The 23347-nt window shown below is 37.4% G+C and overlaps 3 protein-coding genes across 3 annotated transcripts; all 3 read left to right on the forward strand.

Annotated features, from left to right (window-relative positions):
• Positions 1–446: 446 nt before the first annotated feature.
• Positions 447–9440, forward strand: LOC117672994 (vomeronasal type-2 receptor 26-like). Its single transcript, XM_034430128.3, has 7 exons — positions 447–722; positions 2249–2298; positions 3925–4216; positions 4524–5381; positions 6437–6664; positions 7067–7193; positions 8319–9440. Exons 1-7 carry the CDS (start codon positions 447–449, stop codon positions 9212–9214), a joined length of 2727 nt encoding a protein of 908 aa, XP_034286019.3. The 3' UTR covers positions 9215–9440.
• Positions 9441–11344: 1904 nt separating this feature from the next.
• Positions 11345–19674, forward strand: LOC132709353 (vomeronasal type-2 receptor 26-like). Its single transcript, XM_060682763.2, has 5 exons — positions 11345–11469; positions 16354–16645; positions 17212–17832; positions 18844–19071; positions 19519–19674. Exons 1-5 carry the CDS (start codon positions 11345–11347, stop codon positions 19672–19674), a joined length of 1422 nt encoding a protein of 473 aa, XP_060538746.2.
• A 552-nt stretch (positions 19675–20226) lies between these two features.
• Positions 20227–21138, forward strand: LOC148113798 (vomeronasal type-2 receptor 26-like). Its single transcript, XM_087893395.1, has one exon. The coding sequence runs from the start codon at positions 20227–20229 to the stop codon at positions 21136–21138; it is 912 nt and encodes a 303-aa protein (XP_087749521.1).
• The last annotated feature ends 2209 nt before the right edge of the window (positions 21139–23347 follow it).

Genomic DNA, 23347 nt, shown 5'->3' on the forward strand with positions numbered 1-23347 from the left:
TAACTTATCAAGAATCTTTGGGGATTTTTTTTTGGAAGTGATTGCAGTCTCCTTTTCTCTCATCTCAGCTCTGGTGCTGTGGATCTTCATTAAACATCAGAATACACCTATCGTTAAAGCCCAATAACAGGAACCTCACCTATAGCCTTCTCACTGCTCTCCTGCTCTCTTTCCTTTGCACTTTGCTCTTCATTGGGCAACCTGACCAAGTGAAATGTCTTTTGCGACAAACTGCTTTTGGCATCCTCTTCTCTGTAGCCCTTTCTTGTGTATTGGGAAAAACAATCATAGTGGTCCTTGCTTTCATGGCCACCAAGCCTGGCTCCAAAATAAGGAAATGGGTGGGGAAAAGGCTGGCCACCAACATTGTCCTATCCTGCTTACTGACTCAATTCATCCTTTGTATAGTGTAGTTGGCAATTTCTCCCCCCTTCCCAGATTCTGACATGCACTCCATGGCAGAAGAAATTGTTCTGCAATGTAATGAAAGTTCAACAGCAATGTTTTATACAGTCCTTGGCTTTTGGGGGTTCTTGACTGCTGTCAGTTTCATTGTGGCCTTCCTAGCTAGAAATTTGCTTGACACCTTTAAGGTGTCAGGCAAATTTAATGAGTGCCTTATTTGCCACTTCTCCCAATATTCTCCTTCATCATACAGGAAATGTCAAATTAACATCCCTTTCCACAATTCTGAAAGTTTGAGAGCCAATATTGAGCAGCAGGTAAGGTGCTAGTCCAGAAACAATGGAGCCAACTCTTCTTTCTCTCCTTTAGTCATGAAAGCCTGGGAGATACGTTGTTCTGGAAACTGGGGAGACATGTTTGAAGTTGGTGATGTTGCATTGGAGATTAGTGCATTGATTATTCTTGCTTTAGTTTGATGGTGAAATCAATAATTGTAGACATCCCATTCATTGTTGTGTTCATCTGGGTGTATCCATGCATTGTTGTTATCATAGTCAGCCACTCAGCCATGTCTGACCCTTGGCTACTCTATGGATCAGCACTGCTCAATAAATAAATAAATGAACAAGAATAAAGTTTTTGGTTCATTTGTTGAACTGGGTTCTCTTTATCTATTTTTAGGGTTTGTGTGTAAAACATACTACACTTTAATCATTGATTTAGGCAGATGAGTGATGTAGAGCTAGGGAATACACAGGGCCTCATCAATCTGCCATGGAATAGTCATAGCTGGTGTGCCATGTAGGGTATCACACAGTGGTGGGTTGCTCCTGGTTCTGCCCGGTTCCTTAGAACCGGTAGTAAAAGTGGAAGGAGGCTCCGCCCACCCACCTGGACATCATAATTGATGATCTGCGCATGCACAGAAGCACGTGCGTGTGAGCGAAGCGAGCAAGCGCACTCCCATTGCGAACTGGTAGTAAAGGTAAGTACAACTCACCCCTTGTACCACAAATGTTCTGCTGATTACTGTAAGATCTTGAGATCCAGAGACAGCGGAAGGAACATTGTGAAGATGTCCATCAGTTAGCTGGGGAAGTATAACTCCACCATAACAGTGTCAACTCACATTCCAAAGCTCCATTTCCAATTGAATTTATCTTCTACATTCCAGGATGATGTCCTTCTAGGGCTTGAATAAATCTTACAATGGAGATTCTGCGTATGTATGTATGTATGTATGTATGTATGTATGTATGTATGTATATTTCATTCTTCTTCACTCCCTCAGAGAAGCGTTCTCGGTGGTATACAATTTAATAAATTAAATTAAGCATTAAAAACAGAATAGCAAGTTTTTTTTAAACAAAGCAAGTATTAAAAGAAGTATTATGTATGAAGCAAAATTGGGGGGCCAAATGACCCAAATGGCCAATTTTTCCCCTTCTAGTGGTGTTTTCTTTGTTTTCTTCTGTGCATATGAACTCTTACTCCCCCCCTTTTTTTACTTCATTCCTTACTTCCAAAAGTTCATAACCATGCAGCAAGGACTGTTGCAATACGATAAACATGTTTCCTTCTGATATTTTTCAAAGTGCTGCTGCAAAGAATAATACTGATTACTGATTAAGGATAGTTATTGCTCCTTCTTCTCCAAATCTTAAGGGAATTCCAGCAGCCACTGTAAAAATGATCACCCCGGATTAAGACATTGCATTTTATTAATATCTGCTTAGAAATAAAGACATGAATGTAGGGAGAAAAAGGATTTGTGTTTCATCTCTGATATTTCATTAGAAGACCTTCAAAGTCCCTTCTAGCTCTGTTATTCTGTTAACTTTAGATAAAGTTCATTATCTTAACTTTAGATACAGTTAATGAGTTAGCTGAATGGTAAGAAAGGAGATAATGTTTGATGTCTACAATGACTACATATTACAATGAATTTGTTATATTCAGAACATTAGTTTTACTTTTTTCCCCAACTATGATGAGCATATCTCCTCCCTACACCTGCAAACTTAGTAGTCCTCTTCCAATTGTTCATAAATATTATCAGTCTGGAGATTTAATCATTGCTGCTATTATTTATCAGGTTTTTTTTCTAACAAATGAGGTCACTTTTCGAAGCCTTCCTTCTTCTGAAATCCTTGATCAGTACCTGTAAGTGTCAGACTACTTCTCCTCCTCCGCATACCACAACCTCTACTTCCCCCATATTGCTACCTAAAAGCTGTATTTTCTTTCACTTTTATGCTTAAAGGTATTGGTTGCTAGTCAGTTGTTATGACCTGTTCTTGTGACCGTACTTAGTCCTTTTTTAATTCTAGATCTTACAAAGACTTAATCTGTCCTAATACCAATATTGAAATTGAGATGAATATTATTAGTTTTATTCATAAAGTATATGAATTTCATTCTTCTCAATCAATTTCCTTGTTTTAACAAAGTCCCTTGTTGAAAGTGAAAACGTTTTCCTAATCTAAATGTTGCAGAAGCTCTCTGGTTAATCTTGAGCTTTTTCTGCCTTTCATTTCATCCAGATATAAAATAGAAACCCTCTAGGGCATATTTTAGGCTATTATAAATCTAGGGTGTGAAAAGAGAACTGGCTTCCTTCTCTCAGAAAATACAGATAAGATAGAGATAATATTGACATCAGATAAGAGATGTAGAAAACTGATGGCAAAAATGTTTTGTCTTGTGATAGACATGTATTTATTCCCAGCAAGTTTAAACTCAGTTACTGATGATTGATCCACTACCAAATTGGCTATGGTCCCACTACTCTTTTTGAGAAGTAACACTATCTAAAATTAATTTTGAACTTCCTTCCTGTCACTGTGAGATTATACACCCATGTTCTTATGTTGTAATTAATATTGAGAATACTGCTTCTAGAACCTTATTCACATTCTTTAATCCATTTAAAGGTTTCAGTCATGTACCCACTTTCCTTTTCCCCTCTAGGCTGAATATATTCATTTCCTCTAATATTTCCTGATATGTTTTCTCTCTGCTCTTGTACCATTTTTGTTGCCCATCTCTGGACTCACTCAATCTTATCGATACATTTTCTTAAGTGAGTTTATTTATTTATTTATTTATTTATTTATTTATTTATTTATTTATTTATTTATTTATTTATTTATTTGGACTTGTATGCCGCCCTATCTCCACAGGACTCAGGGCGGCTCACAACGATTAAAACAGAACAAACAAACCATTAAAACAGAAGTTCTCCAGAACTGAACACAGTATTTCAAACATGGTCTGACTAAATGTTACCTTAGCTCAATCTTAAGTAGCCACAACTAAGTCAGTGTTTCCTACTGGATATAATCTAGGTCTATTTATTACTGACCAAATTGCAGATGTCCAGAAGAAACAATAAGCACTAAGTTATTATATCTTTATGAATGTATAATTTATGTGTATAAATTAAGCAAATGTATAAATTAACACAGCTGTCCAATTCTGAAACAGAAGTATATTGACAGTTTCTGACTCTTGCTGAAGGTTCGTCACTCAAAATTACCAGCACACTTTGGCTCTGGCATTTGCTGTAAAGGAGATTAATGAACATTCTGGGATTTTACCCAACGTTAGCCTTGGTTTCCATATTGCTACTGACTATCCTGTGGAAAGTACAACTTATCACTTAGCAATGGAATTTCTATCTATAAAGAATAAGTTTATACCCAACTACAAATACAATGACAAGACCAACACAGTAGTTGTCATTGGAGGAGCCCGAAGTAACACCTGTCACAACATGGCAATCACTCTGTGCAACTACAAATTTCCCCAGGTGAGACACAAAAATGGATCAATATGAGAAGTTCACCAGCTATTTATTACATTGAAAAGCTGAGTAATTGAAATGAAATATTTGATGCAAGACCATGATTACATTATAAGACATGAATATCTTGAAATGACTGTCCCTTTTTCCTTCTTGATCAAAATTGCAGATTTTTGAAAAAACATCCTATTTTGGTATCCCTCTCAAACACATAGATTATATTAAATAAACCCACATACTTTGCTTTTTATTGTTATTTTTTATTTTGGAAGAGATCCTTCATTCCTATGTTCTTCTGACTTTCTCCATTTAGATCACATATGGATCAGCTCCATTGGTGAATACTGAAACAGCAATGTTTGTCAAATGGATGTTCCCAGATGAAACTCATCAATTTAAAGCAATACTGCATTTATTGTTACATTTTAGATGGATCTGGGTTGGGTTGGTTTCTCTGTATGAGGAAGATAGGGACAAGTTCATTCAAAAGAGACTTTCCATGTTTTCAGAGAAAGGAATCTGCTTTGACTTTATAGAATGTTTTCCCCAAATGATGTATGGTAGTCAAGCTGGTGAAATGATGGAAAATGGAGAAAAATTATACAAAGTCATTATGGAAAGTACGGTCACTGCAGTCATCTTGAGTATTGAAATTACAGGCATGTTGTTTTTGAGAGTAATGATCAATGTTTTCAATGTTGATAATATTCCAAAGGAGAGAACAGCCAAAGTTTGGATCATGACAGCCCAGATGGAATTCACCTCCATTCTGATACAACGACAGTTCCACATTGATTTTCTCCATGGTGCACTTTCCTTTGCAATTCACTCAAAGGAGCTGACCGGATTCCAACAATTTATACAGAAGAGAAACCCAAACTTAGAGAAAAATGATGGGTTTATTAGGGATTTCTGGAAAGATGCATTTGAATGTTCCTTCTCCAGGGATATTACAGATGGGAACGCTGAAAGGATCTGCACTGGAGAAGAGAATCTGGAGACTCTTCCTAATTCTGTCTTTGAGACCACCATGAATGCACATAGTTACAGCATCTACAATGCAGTCTATGCTGTAGCACATGCTCTGAAGGCCATGCGCTCTTCCAAACTCAAAGGGGGTCGAAAAATTGATGAGAGGAGATGGAAGCTCTTCCTCCGATCACCTTGGCAAGTAATGTCGTGTAATGAAAAATTTGGGGAAAATTAAGAATAAGAATGTTTTGGTTTTTTATTTTGTTTTCTTTTAACTATTATAATGCATACATACATTGAAAGCTATATGGAAGTACTTGATACTTTCATATGAAATAAAATAAAATATAAATATAATACTTAAATATAGAGACAGTTAGAAATATGTAACATGCCAACTTTCTTTTATGTCTAAAATAGTTATATTTGACAATTTTTAATGTAGAAACCTGAAAACTACTTTGCTACTGAATAGCATTATTATTCCTCACCAGCTGAATTTTGGAGTTATTAAGGTTCAAAAGTCGCAAAGGTGCTTTTTCAAAAGTGAACTAAACTTTGTTTTTCCTTGAAAGTGTTTTGCTTCAATTCAGAATTGAAGAAGCTTCTTGGATGAGAAGGAAAACATCTTCAAGGAAAAACAAAAAAGTTCAGTTGCCTTTTGAAAAAAAAGACCTTAGGGACAACCAATGCTTGAATGACAGAGAATCTCCTTAGACATTAAGATTCCAAGGGAATTATAATAATAAAAAAATAATAATAAATCTTCTGAAAATATGAATAGTACTACTTCAAGGGAATAGCAAATTTGTCAATAAAACACATGAAGAAAATTTCAAGTTTAATTTGTTCTTTTTTTTCAAAAGTAACAACTGGAATTCCCCATGTATGGAATTAAATTCTTGTCCTAGAATTGTCTATTTCACTGAATTATATCTTTCTTATACTTTATAGCACAAAATTGAATTCACAATTTGTGAAATGCTCAATCAAAGCAAAATGACTTCTCAGATCCACCCCTTTCTTGATTTTCTGTTCGAATTGTCATCTGACAATTTTTCATCTGAAAATAGAAAATGCATTTGATAAAAATTATTTTTTTCCTGGTTGAAATTGTGTGGAGTGATGCAAAATTGAACAGCTTGCTTTTCATTAAAATTGAAATTGAAAGAAACAGATTGAAATTTTCACATCTCCTTCAAAGAGTCCTGATAACTTTTCTGTTTCTTTCCTGTTTTTTTCTCCTTCCATTAGCTCCACTATTTTTTGCAACAAGTCTCCTTTAACAACAGTGCTGGAGAACAGGTTTCTTTTGGCCCGAATGGGGAATTAGAAACTGGATTTGATATTTTAAATTGGGCCACATTTCCAAACAAATCCTTTCTGAAAGTCCAAATTGGAAAGATTGACCCCCAGGCTCCCCCAGAAAAGCTAGTCATAATTTCTGCAAAGGAAGCTGTTTGGCCTCTTATGTTTAACCAGGTATGTAATTTTGCTATGTTAAACTATCCAGTTTACAGCACTCCCTTTTTTATCAATCCTGTTCAACCATAATACAGATATTTATTTGATTTGACACCACAACAAAATGAGACCTCAAGGAGGGCATACTCAGAGGGATCCAGATTTAAATATTTTCCCAAATCAGCTTCTGGTATATTGCCCCAAACTGATTATTTGCCCCAATATAATTATTCAGAATGATTAATCAATCGGTTAATGTAATAGGTATGAAATAAGCAGTTAAAGATACAGTAGGGAGTTTACATCAGGAAAACTGCAAAATGCAACATGGATGTTTGGATTAAATAGGAAGAGTTTGTATGTGAAAAGAACAATCACACAAAAAAATTCTGTGTAAATTCTGGTTTTATTTATGAGCAGGCATTACCTCTTTCCATCTGTAACAAGGAATGTCCTCTTGGCCATAGTAAGATAAAAGTGGAAGGAAAATTATCCTGCTGCTATGACTGTAAACCATGTCCAGAAGGGAAGATAGCTGACCAATTGGGTAAGCAAAGAAGTCTTAGAGTTATGACTACAATTGATCTCAAAACATCTGTTGCGAAATGAGATGTTAGCTAAGTGAGTTTTGCTCTATTTTAAAACCTCTGTTGCCACCGCTGTTAAGGGAATCACTGCAGTTGTTAAATTTGTAACCGGTTGTTAAATGAACCTGGATTGATTTTGCTTGCCAGGAGGTCTCACAAAGTGATCACATGACACCGGGACACTGTAAATATAAAAAAAAAAGTCAGTTCTGAATTTTGACACGTGACTATAGGGATGCTGCAATGGTCATAAATGTGAAAAACAGTCATAAGTCACTTTATTCAGAGCCTTTGTTATTTATTTATTTATTTATTTATTTATTTATTTATTTATTTATTTATTTATTTATTTATTTATTTATTTATTTATTTATTTATTTATTTATTTATTTATTTATTTATTGGTTCAATTTATATGCCGCCCTTCTCCAGAGACTCAGGGCGGCTTACAATGCAAGGCTATTAAGCAATAGCTTTCATACTTTTGTATATACTTGCTTTCGGCCCCCCCAAACGGTGTTCTTTTTTTAATATAAAGCCAGTTTATTGCCCTCACAATCCGTGTCCTCATTTTACCTACCTTGAAAGGATGGAAGGCTGAGTCAAACTTGAGCCTGGTGAGATTTGAACTTGCAGTAATCGCAGGTAGCTGGTGCTACTTAACAGCACTTTAATCTGCTGCGCCACCAAGGCTCTTGTAATGTCCAACAGTTACTAAATGAATTGCTGAAAGTCATATATTAAATGTATCAATGATACAATAAACATAAATGGGGGCTGAGCTTGATAACGTATTGATATTGACACCAATGAAACATTTGAAATTCTTTTCATATTTCAATGAGCTACTTAATGAAAAAACCAATCACTTCATTCTGACTTGGAGTGTCGGTAGATATCTCAGATTTGAATTATTCCTTGTTATGTTTTACTCAAAAATTAAAAACAGTTTTTTTCCAGAAACCTTTGTTCCTTATTTTTGGAAGTAGAGGTAATTTTGCATTTATATAGAATTCTGTTTAAAATAGAAGCATACTGAAAGTGAAATGATGAGATAATGTTTCTATGAATGGTTTCTTTTTCAGACTTGGATGACTGTTTTCCTTGTCCAGAGGATCAATATCCAAACAAGGATAAGAATAATTGCCTTCCAAAACATATAATATATTTAACTTATCAAGAACCTTTGGGGATTTCTTTGGCAGTGATTGCAGTCTCCTTTTCTGTCATCTCAGCTGTGGTCCTCGGGATATTCCTTAAACATCAGGACACACCTATTGTGAAAGCCAATAATAGGAACCTCACTTACAGCCTTCTTGTTGCTCTCCTGCTCTCTTTCCTTTGCAGTTTGCTCTTCATTGGGCAACCTGACCAAGTGAAATGTCTCTTGAGACAAACTGCTTTTGGCATCATCTTCTCTGTAGCTCTTTCTTGTATATTGGGGAAAACAATCATAGTGGTCCTTGCTTTCATGGCCACCAAGCCTGGATCCAAAATGAGAAAATGGGTGGGGAACAGGCTGGCTATCTCTATTGTCCTATCTTGCTCCCTGATACAATTCTGCATTTGTGTGGTGTGGCTCACAATTTCTCCTCCCTTCCCAGATTCTGACATGCACTCCATGGCTGAAGAAATTGTTCTACAATGTAATGAAGGTTCCACCACTATGTTTTATACAGTGCTTGGCTTTCTGGGGTTCTTGACTGCTGTCAGTTTCACTGTGGCCTTCCTAGCCAGGAATTTGCCTGATACCTTTAATGAAGCCAAATTTATCACCTTCAGCATGTTGGTCTTTTGCAGTGTCTGGGTGTCATTTATTCCCACCTATTTGAGTACCAAGGGGAAATACATGGTAGCTGTAGAGATCTTCTCCATTTTGGCTTCAGCAGCTGGATTACTGCTCTGCATATTTTCCCCCAAATGCTTTATCATTGTTCTGAGACCTAATCTGAATAAGAAGGAGCAACTAATGAAAAAATGAAACTGATTTTGACACCATATCCTTATGAAACCTTATTGGTCGCTTTCAGCATTTAGATTTTTTTTTCCCTTTTCAATCTGAAGTTTAGCCTTCTTCCTTCTATCACCATATCAATGACATACAAAGCAATAATTCTGACAAATTCACTTCAGAACCTAGAAAAGTTCCCTTAATCGATTTTTAATGCTAGATAATTATTCTGAGCCCTAATCAGAATAGTAAGCAATAGCTAATCAAGAAGAAGATATAATATGCATGATTTTAAAAATGAATTAATTTAAATCTTGCATCCCATGACCTTCACAACATCCCTATCAAAATAAAGAAAATGCCTAGTTTATATCACTCATAAAACTAAAAAGCCTCCCTGCTTTGTGTGAAGGCAAAGCTTTGTCATCTTTTTGGATGTTTTGAGATGCTGTTAATAAAAAACTAGGGATAACATAAGTGCCTTATTTGCCACTCAAAGCTTCTCAATATTCCCTCGAATCCTTTTTTAAGGTACAGGAAAATCCAAGTTAACATCCTTTTTCACAGTGTTGAAAGTTTGAGAGTCACAGTAAGGTGTTGGGTCAAAAACAGGGGGACAATGTGCTTTTGTCCTCCTTTAGTTATAACAGCCTAAAAGAAATGTTGTTGTGGAACAGCAGCTTGCCTATGTGAAGCGCTGCATCCCAACTGAGCAGACCTGATCTGCCTGCCAGTAACCCTGTGAATCGCAGCCTAGCTAGCTGCCCCTGCCCCCCAACATCCCAGCCTGCCTCCCCTACTCTCTTCCCCATGGCCCATGGCCCTACCATGATTCCCTGCCTTCAACGCGGCTTTCCTGTCAGTCCCCATGGCCAGACCCGCTTGCGAAGGCCTCCCCTATTCCCTTCCCTGTGGCCCGGAGGCCCCAAAATGCTTTTCTTCCTTTCACATGTCCTTCCTGGTGTCCCTGTGGCCACCTTGCAAGGGCAGGCAAGTGGACCTGGTCACGGGGACTGCCGGGAAGGCCATGTGGAAGGTAGGCAAGCATGTCGGGGCCGCCCGGCCATGGGGAAGGAAGCTAGCAGCCTACTCCCTTCCCTGGGGCCCTGCCATGCCTGCCTGCCTTCCACACAGCCTTCCTGGTGATTCCCCACACTCGTTTGCCTTTCGAGGTTGGGTCACACATCCAGCCCGTGATGAGAGATGTGCCGTTTCTGGCCAGGTCCGCCAGTGGGTGAGTGGCCAGCCTTTTGGGGAGACACAATTGCTGCACTGGTGCTAAAAGGGGTGGTGGCGGCAGCAGCGGTGCTGCGGGAGGGCAGGTGGATGTCCTGGGGCTGCTGCACATGTGCACTGCATGTGAAGGGAGGCAGACATTGTGCCTCTGAGTAAAAGAGGAGGTGGCAAAGCCCTTGCTGTCCCCCAGGAGGGGCCCACAGAGGGACACATCAGACACCCCTGAATACACAAGAGATAGGCTAGCCCCTGAATACACGAGAAGTCTTGGGCAAAGCTCTTCCAAAGTTCAGCCAAGTCTCCTCCTCCTCAGCCTTAACATGTGTGAGCAAACATGCACACATGAGGTGTGTATGCTGTGAAGTGTGTGTGACTGTGCATCTTTGCTCTGTGAAATGAGGCCGAGAAGGAGGTGAAGACTTGGCTGAACTTTGGAAGAACTTTGCCCAAGACTTCTTGTATATTCAGGGGCTAGCCTACACCTCTCCAAATGATGAATTTGGTGGTAATCTAAAGAAACATTGTCCAGCTCTTCAATATCAACTTTAAGAGCACCGAGAAGCCAAGAGCAAAAGTAGCAGCAGTGGGGGCAACAGGAGTCTGTGTATCAATCCACAAGGAATGTGAAGGGAGGCAGACACCATGCCTCTGAGGAAAAGAGGAGGTGCTGGCAATCGACTTTAAGAGCGCCGAGAAGCAAAAGTAGTGGCAGCAGGGTGACAGGGGCATGTGTGTGTGTGTCCCTCCACAAGGACTTGGAGGCAGACAGTGCCTCTGAGGAAAAGAGGAGGTGGCGAAGCCCTGACTGTCACTCAGGAGGGGACTGCAGAGGGACATGTCTCGCACCACTGTTGTCCTCGCCGCTGCTACTTTTACTTTATGCTTCTCAAGTGTGGTGTCTGCCTCCCTTCACACTCCTTGCACATGCCGAGAGCACCAAACTGGAGTGGGAAAGTGCACATGGGAGTGAGAGTGTGCGAAGATGGCCGCTATGGGGCGAGTGCCTTGGCTTCCCCTTTTACTCCTCACAGTCACTCTGAGCTGAGCCGGTGCGGTTCTTTATGTGAGCAGCCCCAATGACCACAGCAACAAGCAGTGCCATAACAAGGAGGTACAGTAAGATTTGGCGGTGCAGAAATTGATCCATAAAAAATAGTGCATCTCTGAGGGGCTTCTAGCAAAAAAAACAAAAAAACCACCCCAAAACAAAACCTCAGCTTGCAGCAACAGTTTGGAGCTTGTTAAACGTTCCTCCACCCCAGCCATGCATTTTCCAGTCTGGGCTGCTCGGCAGACAGACTCGGCAAGCAGGCTTTTATTTTGTCAGCCCAGGGGTGGGGAGGTATGTAGGAAATCGCCCTGTCTCTGCAGCATCGGTCATGTGACTGAGTGAGCGTGGCGATCTCAGTGTCACTCACGACAAGGTGAAACTCCACCTCGCCGTGAGTGATGTCAAGTTGGCCACGCCTATTCAGTCACATGACCCCCACTAAAACATGCCCACTAAGCCACACCCACCAAGCCACACCCACAGAACTAGTAGTAAAAAAAATTGAATCGCACCACTGTAGACAACCTATTAAGACAATTACAAGAATTGCATATTTAAACAAATACCAAACAAATACAATTAAAGATCAGTATGTGCAAAGGGAATCTTAGCAAACAGTAGGTAAATAGAGGAAAAAGACTTTTACAGAAGCTATTCCTCAGGAAAGAGAAGGCTGGGCATGAGAAAGCGATTCAGAATATCTTTTCCTCAATTTTGCTAGAAATAAGTTGATCTTTTGACAGATTTTCAAGATTTTTTTCCCATTCACTTCATTAAAAATAAAGGTCACTCCAAAAAACCAAAGGATTCCAATTTTTCAACTTGCCAATTTTGAAAGCTTGACAGAATGCAATAGTACGGCTGTATATATCATCATGTTCTCTGCTTCTCCAGAGAAGCCAAAGAACTTATCTCAACACAATGTCAGAATTCATCTCTTATCAGCCAGACAAGGTACAAGAGAAGTCAGCCAATCAATGCCTGGAACACATACAGTCCCCAACCTCAGGATATTTTGTCAAATTTGGGGAGCCAAACTGACACATGGTATTCTCTCCTGAAAAAGAATGGGGTCATCAACTTAAATGAGCCTTGCCCCCTTGTTGCCAGTAGCTGCGCCTTGTCAGAAAACTTACACCAACCTCAGATTCATTCTCCAGTATGGGAGAATGCTTGGCTTATTGTAGTGTTCGCTAACACAGTTTCTGACTAATCTCTGTCTGGGAAATTCTTTCTTTCCCATAACTGCTGCTGGAGTGTGGGTACATTGGGTCTCTGTCTGCCATTGCTTTTAAAAGTTCAAAAGACACTTTTTTATATTTATTTGTTGAGGTCTAATCTTTATCTACTTCCACCATGATCCACACTTGACATTTATCATTATGGCTAAACTAATTTTAAATTGCAGCAACAGACATGAAAAATTCTTAAACATATATCCCAAGAACCATTTCTTATATTAATCAGACAGTATTAGAAGAGGAAACAGCATCCCAACCTCAAAGATTATGGGAACTGCCAAGAATTCATGGCTTTCCTGAAATCCAAAAGGTTTGGGGCCAAAAAATCCACAGGCAATGTTCTTCCATACATGGAAGAAAATATTTGGAAAAGTCTATCCTTCACATCCTGACTCATGGCATTCCCTAAGAGAAGGTGCATACAAGAAGCGTATTCTTCCAGATCTCATAGGCAAAGCAGACATAATTAGAAATCTCCTCAATACGTTTCCAACTGAAATGGTACTCATCTATCTATTCATGGCCATCTGCTTTCAAATTGTTGTGTCCGCAGAAGATGGGGAAAGTGATGAGAGCCCTTGCGAACAAACGGCAGGAACCAGATCTTAAATGTGAGCCTGCTTATCATCAAACTAGCACCCTAGCCATGAAAGACACCATTCTCCATGTAGCTAGTTGAAACATAGAGAGTTAGCTAAATACTGATATAAGATTTAGATTAGATTAGATTAGATTAGATTAGATTAGATTAGATTAGATTAGATTAGATTAGATTAGATTAGATTAGATTAGATTAGATTAGATACCTGCTCTTTTTGGAAACCAAAATACATCTTAACTCATTGATTAATACTATCACTTCAGCTTTTACTACCTTCTTTCAAGCTCTTGGGGCAGCTGTGTACTGGAGTGATACAATTTCCATATTTTCATAAAATTGAAAAAAAGATTTGTGGTTATTCCTTTCCTCTTTCAATGATTCCTCAGGCTGTATATTGAACATTTGAACAAACAATTAGAGCAAAAGGAAAGAAAAGAAAAGAAAAGAAAAGAAAGAAGAAAAGGAAAGAAAAGAAAAGGAAAAGGAAAGAATAGGGAAAGGAAAGGAAAAGGAAAAGGAAAAGGAGAGGAGAGGAGAGGAGAGGAGAGGAGAGAAGAGAAGAGAAGAGAAGAGAAGAGAAGAGAAGAGAAGAGAAGAGAAGAGAAGAGAAGAGAAGAGAAGAGAAATAGAAATATCCTAAAAGTTATTTTGATATTTTGATGTTCTCAAACATTCTCCTGATTGCTCCAGGATGTTGAAAACAGCATAAGGAGCACTCTGAAAATGCTCCTCTGCTCTTTGGGGAACCATACGTCCACCTGACAGGCTTAATTCCAATCCCAGAGTCTCATTTCTGATGGACTCCATCTTCCACATTCCAGGATGATGTCCTTATAAAGCATGAATAATTGTTATGGTACACCTATTCAGGCTAGATCCCATAAATGAATAGGTTTATTTTTTTATTTGTTAGGTTTGTTTGTTTGTTTTTAATTGTTTGTTTGTTCGTTCGTTTGCTAGTTCCACACTTGTTTACTTCCTATCTCCTTCAGAGAGGCTCTCTGGGTGTAGTACAATTTCATCAATAAAATGAAACTTTAAAACCAGAACAATTTAAGATTATTTTTTTAAAAACAAACAAACAAACAAACCAAAGTGCTGTTTTCAGCAAAGTATTAAGTGTTAAACAAAATTGTTGAGAAAAATGACCTCAACAGATCTATTTCCATACTTTGTTCTATAGTTGTCTTTTGTTTTCTTCTGTGCACATGAACTCTCTTTCCCCCATTTTTATTTCACATCTTCGAAAAGTTCATAGCAGTGCAGCAGTGTCTATTGAGATATGATAAACATGTTTCTTTCTGATATTTCTCAATGCACCATTGCAGAGAATGGTACTGATTAGTGATTAAGGATAGTTATTGTCCCTTCTTCTCCAAATCTTAAGGGAATTCCAACAAACACTGTAAAAACCATGACCTTGGATTAAGTCATTCCACTATATTAATATCTCCTTAAAAATGCAGACATGAATGTAGGGAGAAAAAGGATTTGTGTTTCATCTTGGATTTTTCAATAGAAGACCTCCAAAGTCCCTTCCAGCTCTGTTATTCTGTTAATTTTAGATAAAGTTCATTATCTTAACTTTAGATGCAGTTAATAAGTGGTCCTCAGTTGAATGGTAACAAAGGACCTACTGTTTGATGTCTATAATGGCTACATATTACAATGAATTTGTTATATTCAGAACATTAATTTTACTTTTCCCTCCAACTATGATGAGCATTTTTCCTCCCTACACCTGCAAACTTAGTAGTCCTCTTCCAATTGTTCATAAATATTATCAGTCTGGAGATTTAATCATTGCTGCTATTATTTATCAGGTTCTTTTTCTTACAAATGAGATCACTTTTCAAAGTCTTCCTTCTTATGACATCCTTGATCAGTACCTGTAAGTATCCGTCTACTTCTCCCTCTCCTCATATCTCAACCTCCTCTTCCCCCACATTGCCACCTAAAAGCTGCATTTTAGTACACTTTTATGCTTAAAGGTATTGGTTGCTAGTCAATTGTTATGACCTGTTCCAGTATTTAGTCCATTTTATATTAGACCTTACAAAGACTTAATTTGTCGTAATATTGATGTTGAAATTGAGATGAATATTATTATTTTAACCATAAAATATATGAATTTCATTCTCCTCAATAAACATCCTTCTTTTAACAAAGTCCCTTATTGAAAATAAAAAAGTTTGTCTAATCTAAATATTGCAGAAGCTCTCTGGTTAATTTTGAGCTTTTTTGCCTTTCATTTCATTCAGATATAAAATAGAAAACCTCTAGGGCATATTTTAGGCTATTATACCTCTATGGCGTGAAAAGAGAACTGGCTTAATTCTCTAAGAGATAAGATAGAGATAATATTAAAATCAGATAGAGACGTAGGAAACTGAAGGCAGAAATGTTTTGTATGGTGTGATATGTTTATCCCCGCAAGTTTTAACTTAGTTACTGATGACTGATCCACTAGCTCCTCTGGAAGTTGGTTATGGTTCCACTACTCTTTCTGTGAAATAATAAAATTAATTTTGAACTTCCCTTCTGTCACTGTGAGATTATGCCCCATGTTTTTATGTTGTAATTAATATTTAGAATAATGCCTTCAAGAACCTTATTCACACTCTTTAATTCATTTAAAGGTTTCAGTCATGTATCCTTTCCTTCTGCCCTCTAGGCTGAATATATTCACTTCCTCTAATATTTCCTGATATGTTTTGTCTCTTAGCTATTGCCCCATTTTTGGACTCACTCAATCTTACCAATACATTTTTTAAAGTGAGGTCTCCAGAACTGAACACAGTATTTCAAATATAGTCTGACTAAATGCTACTTTAGCTCAACGTTAAGTAGCCACAACTAGGTCAGTGTTTCCTGTTTGATACAATCTAGGGTTTATGTTAGTGACCAAATTGCAGGTGTCCAGGAGAAACCATAAACACTAATTTATATCTTTCTGTACGTATAATTGATATGTGTACATTAAAACAGCTGTCTAATTCTGAAACAGAAATATATTGACAGTTTCTAATTCTCACTGAAGGTTCATCACTAATAATTACCAGCACACTTTGGCTCTGGCATTTGCTGTAAAGGAGATCAATGAACATTCTGGGATTTTACACAATGTAAGCCTTGGTTTCCATATCGCTACTCACTATACTGTGGCAATTACAACTTATCATTTAGCAATGGAATTTCTATCTACAAAGGATAAATTTATACCCAACTACAAATGCAATGACCAGACCAACACAGTAGTTGTCATTGGAGGACCCGATATTAACACCTGTCTCAACATGGCAATCACACTATCCAACTACAAATTTCCCCAGGTGAGATAAAAAATGGATCAATATGAGAGGTTCACTAGCTATTTATTATATTCAAAAGGTGGGTCACTGAAATGGAAATTTGAGCAAAATCATGAATAAGAACATCTTGAAAGGACTGTCCCTTTTTGCCTGATAAGCAACATTGTAGATGTCATGTAAAACCAATTATTAAGTACTCTATTTTTGTACCCGACTCAAACCCAGAGATTGGATTAAATAAACACACTATTATTATTATTATTATTATTATTATTATTATTATTATTATTATTATTATTATTTTGGAAGAGATCCTTCATTCCTATGTTGTTCTGACTTTCTCCAATTAGATCTCATATGGATCAGCTCCATTGGTAAACACTGAAACAGCAATGTTTGTCAAATGGATGTTCCCAGATGAAACCCATCAATTTAAAGCAATATTGCACTTATTGTTACATTTTGGATGGACCTGGGTTGGGTTAGTTTCTCTGCTTGAGGGAGAAAGAGAAAGATTCATTCAGAAGAGACTTTCCATATTTTCAGAGAAAGGAATCTGCTTTGACTTTATAGAATGTATTCCCCAGATGAGGTATGGTAATGCAGCTGCTGAGTGGATAGAAAATGCAGGTAAAATATTCAAAGTGATCATGAAAAGTACAGCCATTGCAGTTATCTTAAGTGCTGCAATTGCAGGCTTGGTGCCCTTGAGACTAATGATCTATTTTTTCAATTATGATAACATTCCAAAGGAGAGAACAGCCAAAGTTTGGATCATGACAGCCCATATGGAATTCACATCCATTCTAATGCAAAGACCGTTGCCCATTGATTTTCTCCACGGTGCACTTTCTTTTGCAATTCACTCAAAGCAGCTGACTGGATTCCAACAATTTATGCAGAAGAGAAACCCAAACTTAGAAAAAGACGATGGGCTTATTAGGGATTTCTGGAAAGATGCATTTGAATGCTCTTTCTCCAGTGATATTACAGATGGGAATGCTGAAAGGATCTGCACTGGAGAAGAGAAGCTGGAGGCTCTTCCCAATTCTGTTTTTGACACCACCATGAATGGTCATAGTTACAGTGTCTACAATGCAGTTTATGCTGTGGCACATGCTCTGAGGGCCATGCGCTCTTCCAAACTCAAAGGGGGTCAAAAAATGAATGAGAGGAGATGGAAGCTCTTTCTCCAAGCACCGTGGCAAGTAATGTTGTGTAATGAAAAATTTGGGGAAAAACAGTTATAAGAATAGGAAATTGGGTTTTTGTTTTCTTTTCCCATGTTTTGTTTTAACAATTATAATGCTTTACAGAAAATTTTGAAACCTATATGGAAGTACTTGATATTTTCATATGAAAGTAAATAAAAAAATAGATATAAATCTAATGCTTAAATATAAAGATCGAAATGGAAAACTACTTTACTACTGAATAGCCTCACCAGCTTGGAGGTACTTTGGGATTCCAAGGTCCCAAAGGTGCTTTTTTCAAAAGGCAACTGAAATTTCTTTGTTTTTCTTTGAAAGTTTTTTGCTTCAATTCAGAACTGAAGAAGCTTCTTGGATGAGAAGCAAAACATCTTTAAGGAAGAAGAAAGAAAGTCCAGGTGCCTTTTGAAAAAAACACCTTTCAGACACAATTGTTTGGATGACTGAGAATCTCCATAGACAATAAGAGTCAAAGGGAATTATAATAATAAAAAATGACAAGAAATCTTGTGAAAATCAGAATAGTATTTGTTCAAGTGAATAGCAAATTTGTCAATGAATCAGATAAAAAAAATTTCAGGTTAATTTGTTTTATTTTATTATTTTCAAAAGTAACACCTGGAATTACCCCTTGATGGAATTAAAAACAATCTTCTCCTAGAATTTTCTATCTCAGTGAATTATATCTTGCCTATACTTTATGGCAGAAAGCTGAATTCACAATTTGTGAAATGTTCAATCATGGCAAAGTGATTTCTCAACTCCATCCCTTTCTTCATTTTCTGTTGGAATTATCATATGACAATTTTTCATCTGAAAATCGAAAATCATTTGATAAAATTTTTTTTTTCCAGGTTAAAATTTGTGGAGTGATGCAAAATTGAACAGCTTACTTTTCATTTAGCCTAGGCCAAATTGAAAGATACAAATTGAAATTTTCACATTCCCTTCAAAGAGTCCTAATAACTTTCCTGTTTTTTTCTTCTTCTTTTTTTCTTCCTTCTTTAGCGCCACCATTTTTTGCAACAAGTCTCCTTTAACAACAGTGCTGGAGAACAGGTTTCTTTTGGCCCAAATGGGGAATTAGAAACTGGATTTGATATTTTCAATTGGGCAACATTTTCAAACAAGTCCTTTCTGAAAGTCCAAATTGGAAAGATCGACCCCCAGGCTCCCCCAGAAAAGCTAGTCACCATTTCTGCCAAGGGAGCTGTTTGGCCTCTCATGTTTAACCAGGTATGTCTCATTTTTCCCTTTTCATGGCCTAATAATTTTGCTATGTTCAACTATCCATTGTACAGTACTCCTTTTTTTAAAAACAAGTCTGTTCAAAGACCATAATATAGATATTTGATTTGATTTGACACCAACAATATAATGGAACTTTAAGGAGGGCATACACAGAGAGATCTCGAGTTAAAAGTTTTGCCACATCAGCTTCTGGTACATTGCCTCAAACTGTTCCTTAGAATGCAATTATTGGGAATGATCAATCAATTAATGTAATGGGTATGAAATAGGAAGCAGTCAAAGATACGGCTGGGACTTTACATCAGGAAGAAGACTGGAAAATGCATCATGGATGTTTGGATTAAATATGAAGAGTTTGTGTGTGCACAGTTGATGAAAAGAACAATCCCCAAAAATAAATTCTGTGTGAATTCTGATTTTATTTATAAACAGGCATTACCTGTTTCCATCTGTAACAATGAATGTCCTCTTGGCCATAGCAAGATAAAAGTGGAAGGAAAATTATCCTGCTGCTATGTCTGTAAACTATGTCCAGAAGGGAAGATAGCTGACCAATTGGGTAAGCAAAGCACTACAGGTAGCCCTTGAGTTATGACTACAATCGATCTCAAAACTTCTGTTGCTAAATGAGGTATTTGTAAATATTTGAATTTCGCCCTATTTTAAAATCTCTCTTGTCACAGCTGTTAAGTGAATCACTGCAGTTGTTAAGTTAGTAACCAGTTATTAAGTGAACCTGGATTGACTTTGCTTGCCAGGAAGTCTCACAAAGTGATCACATGACCCCAGGACTCTGCAAATATAAAAAAAATTCAGTTCTGAATTTTAAAACCTTTGTTTTACCACTTAAAAAGGTGATCTCACCTTTAATTTGGCCCAGTGACATCCAGGGATTTAACGAGGATAATCAAAAAATTGAATTTTCTAGGAGCTAGTATAGCTCGGGCAGAGTAAAAGAACTAGGTGAGTTAAGTGCATGTCCACTGCATTGCAAACCAGTTTTGCTTTTGAAATGGTCTTCAAGGGCAGCACCATATAAAGGTCATTCCAGTAATCAAATAGGGATCTCATTAAGTCTACAGAATTCTGTATAAAATGGGAGCATACTGAAAATGAACTGATGAGATAATGTTTCTATGAATGGTTTCTTTTTCAGACTTAGATGACTGTTTTCCTTGTCCAGAGGATCAATATCCAAACAAGAAGAAGGATACTTGCCTTCCAAAAAGTATAATTTATTTAACTTATCAAGAACCTTTGGGGATTTCTTTGGCAGTGATTGCAGTCTCCTTTTCTGTCATCTCAGCTGTGGTGCTCGGGATATTCATTAAACATCAGGAAACACCTATTGTGAAAGCCAATAATAGGAACCTCACTTATAGTCTTCTTGCTGCTCTCCTGCTCTCTTTCCTTTGCACTTTGCTCTTCATTGGGCAACCTGACCAAGTGAAATGTCTCTTGCGGCAAACTGCTTTTGGCATCATCTTCTCTGTAGCTCTTTCTTGTATATTGGGGAAAACAATCATAGTGGTCCTTGCTTTCAGGGCCACCAAGCCCGGATCCAAAATGAGAAAATGGGTGGGGAAAAGGCTGGCTATCTCTATTGTCCTATCTTGCTCCCTGACACAATTCTGCATTTGTGTGGTGTGGCTCACAATTTCTCCTCCCTTCCCAGATTCTGACATGCACTCCATGGTTGAAGAAATTGTTCTACAATGCAATGAAGGTTTAACCACTATGTTTTATACAGTGCTTGGCTTTCTGGGGTTCTTGACTGCTGTCAGTTTCACTGTGGCCTTCCTAGCCAGGAATTTGCCTGACACCTTTAATGAAGCCAAATTTATCACCTTCAGCATGTTAGTCTTTTGCAGTGTCTGGGTGTCATTTGTTCCCACCTATTTGAGTACCAAGGGGAAATACATGGTAGCTGTAGAGATCTTCTCCATTTTGGCTTCAGCAGCTGGATTACTGCTCTGCATATTTTCCCCCAAATGCTTTATCATTGTTGTGAAACCTAATCTGAATAAAAAGGAGCAACTAATGAAAAAATGAACCTGTTTTTAACACCATATCCCTTGAATGTAATCCAATGTGTGGCGTTCAGCATTTAGGGGCTTTTTTTCTCCCCTCCATCGCCATATCAATATGAGACATACAAAGCAATAATTCTGACAATTTCACTTCAGAACCTAGAATGTTCCCTTAATCTTTTTTAATGTTAGATAATTATTCTGAGCCCTAATCAGAATAGGAGGCAATAACTAATCAAGAAGAAGATATAATATGCATGAATGTAAAAATGAATTGATTTAAATCCTTCATCCCATGAGCTTTATAATATCCCTATCAAAATATAAGTAAAGCATCCCTGGTATGTTTGAAGCCAAAGTTTGTCATCATTTTGGGTGTTTTGAGATGCTGCTAATAATAATAATAATAAAACTAGGGATAACCTGTGCCTTATTTGCCCTTCAAACCTTCTCAATATTCCCTGTAATCCTTTTTTAAGGTACTGGAGAATCCAAGTTAACATTCTTTTCCACAAGGTTGAAAGTTTGAGAGTCACTTTGTTATAGCAGGTAAGGTGCTGGGTCAAAAACAGGGGGACAATGTGTTCTTATCCTTTTAGTCATGAAAGTTGTTGTGGAACAGGGGAGATTTGTTTGAAGAAGATGGAATTGAAAAACTGCTTCTCAGCTTCCCTGAGAAACTACTCTTATTCATAATGACTACTGTACCACCTTTGTCTTCTTACTTAATTATGATGTCATTATTATTACTGTGCCTTGGTTGAGATCTAATTCTGCCCTACTGTGATTAATGCATAAAGAGAGCATTGAAAAAAGGATTGAAAAAAGCACAACAAAGAATGTTCTTTCTGCACCAACTCAGGAAGCTCAAACTGTCAAAAGAACTGGTGATTCAGTTCTACAGAGAAATTATTGAGTCTGTCATCTACACCTCCATAAGGGTCTGGTTTGGCTCTGCAACCAAACAAGACAAACACAGACTTCAGTGGATCATTAGATTTGCAGAAAAATCAATTGCTACCAACCTGCCTTCTACTGAGGACCTGCATACTGCACGAGTCAAAAAGAAGGTCTGTGAAAATATCTACAGACCCCCTCACACCGTGGACATAAATTGTTTCAATTTCTGCCCTCAAAAAGACCCTATAAGGCACTGCACACCAGAACAACTAGACACAAGGACAGTTTTTTCCTGAATGCCATCACTCTGCTTAACAACTAATTCCCACCACACTATCAAATAATTTACTAACACTGTTTTACTATTATTCTTTTCTCCCTTCTCAGTATCTATCTCTTCTCACTTATGACTATAACCATGTTGCTTGTATCTTTCAATTTATATTGTTTTTATTTGTTTCCTAGTTTGATTTGATAGCTTATTTGTAAACTTGACTATCACTAAGTGTTGTATCTTTTATTCTTGATGAATGTATTTTATTCTCCTCATGTACACTGAGAGCATATGCACCAAAGACAAATTCCTTTTCTGCCCAATCACACTTGGCCAATAAAGAATTCTATTCTATTCTATTCTATTATTTTAAGCTTGATGGTGAAGGCAATAATTGTGGACATCCAATTCATTGTTCCATTGATCTATGTGTATCTTTTTATAAATGCATTTGAGATTTGGTGTGATTTGCAGTGACATATTGTCCTCAGTTCATCTAAGCTGAGCATGTTCTTAGATGGGTTCACAATATTGGGGTTGGGGTGCGGGGAGGATCCTGTGGAATCCTACCATTATGACTATTATTATTTAGTTTATGATGAAAACATGAATAAGAGCAGTAAACATATACAGTCAAGCCACTTAATTATATACAAAACATATATGGGGATATCACAGTGGCTTCATAATTGGATGTCCAATTCAGCTATCCAGGCAGTCAACTCTGGCATTGCTTTGTGCAGGTCTTCTAGCAATTACTTTTTGGGTAATCTTACACGATATGTTTAATAGTTTCCATTAAAATTGCAATACCTTACATCTTCTAGTATCAGTCCTATTCTGGTAAATAGATACCTATAGAATTTTGGACAGTTTGTTTGTTTTTATTGAAGGAGATGAGTTTTGCAATGTAGGTTAATTGTCTGCTCATGGCAAAATCCAGATGTAATTGAGATTCCAGGGACAGGATGGTGTAGACATTAATAATAGACAACCTATTAAGACAATTACAAGAATTACATATTTAAAGGAAATATCAAAGAAAAATAACTAAAGA

Source organism: Pantherophis guttatus, chromosome 4 (genome assembly GCF_059756535.1).
Source record: "Pantherophis guttatus breed Tessera chromosome 4, ASM5975653v1, whole genome shotgun sequence".
In the NCBI taxonomy this organism is placed as follows: domain Eukaryota; kingdom Metazoa; phylum Chordata; class Lepidosauria; order Squamata; family Colubridae; genus Pantherophis; species Pantherophis guttatus.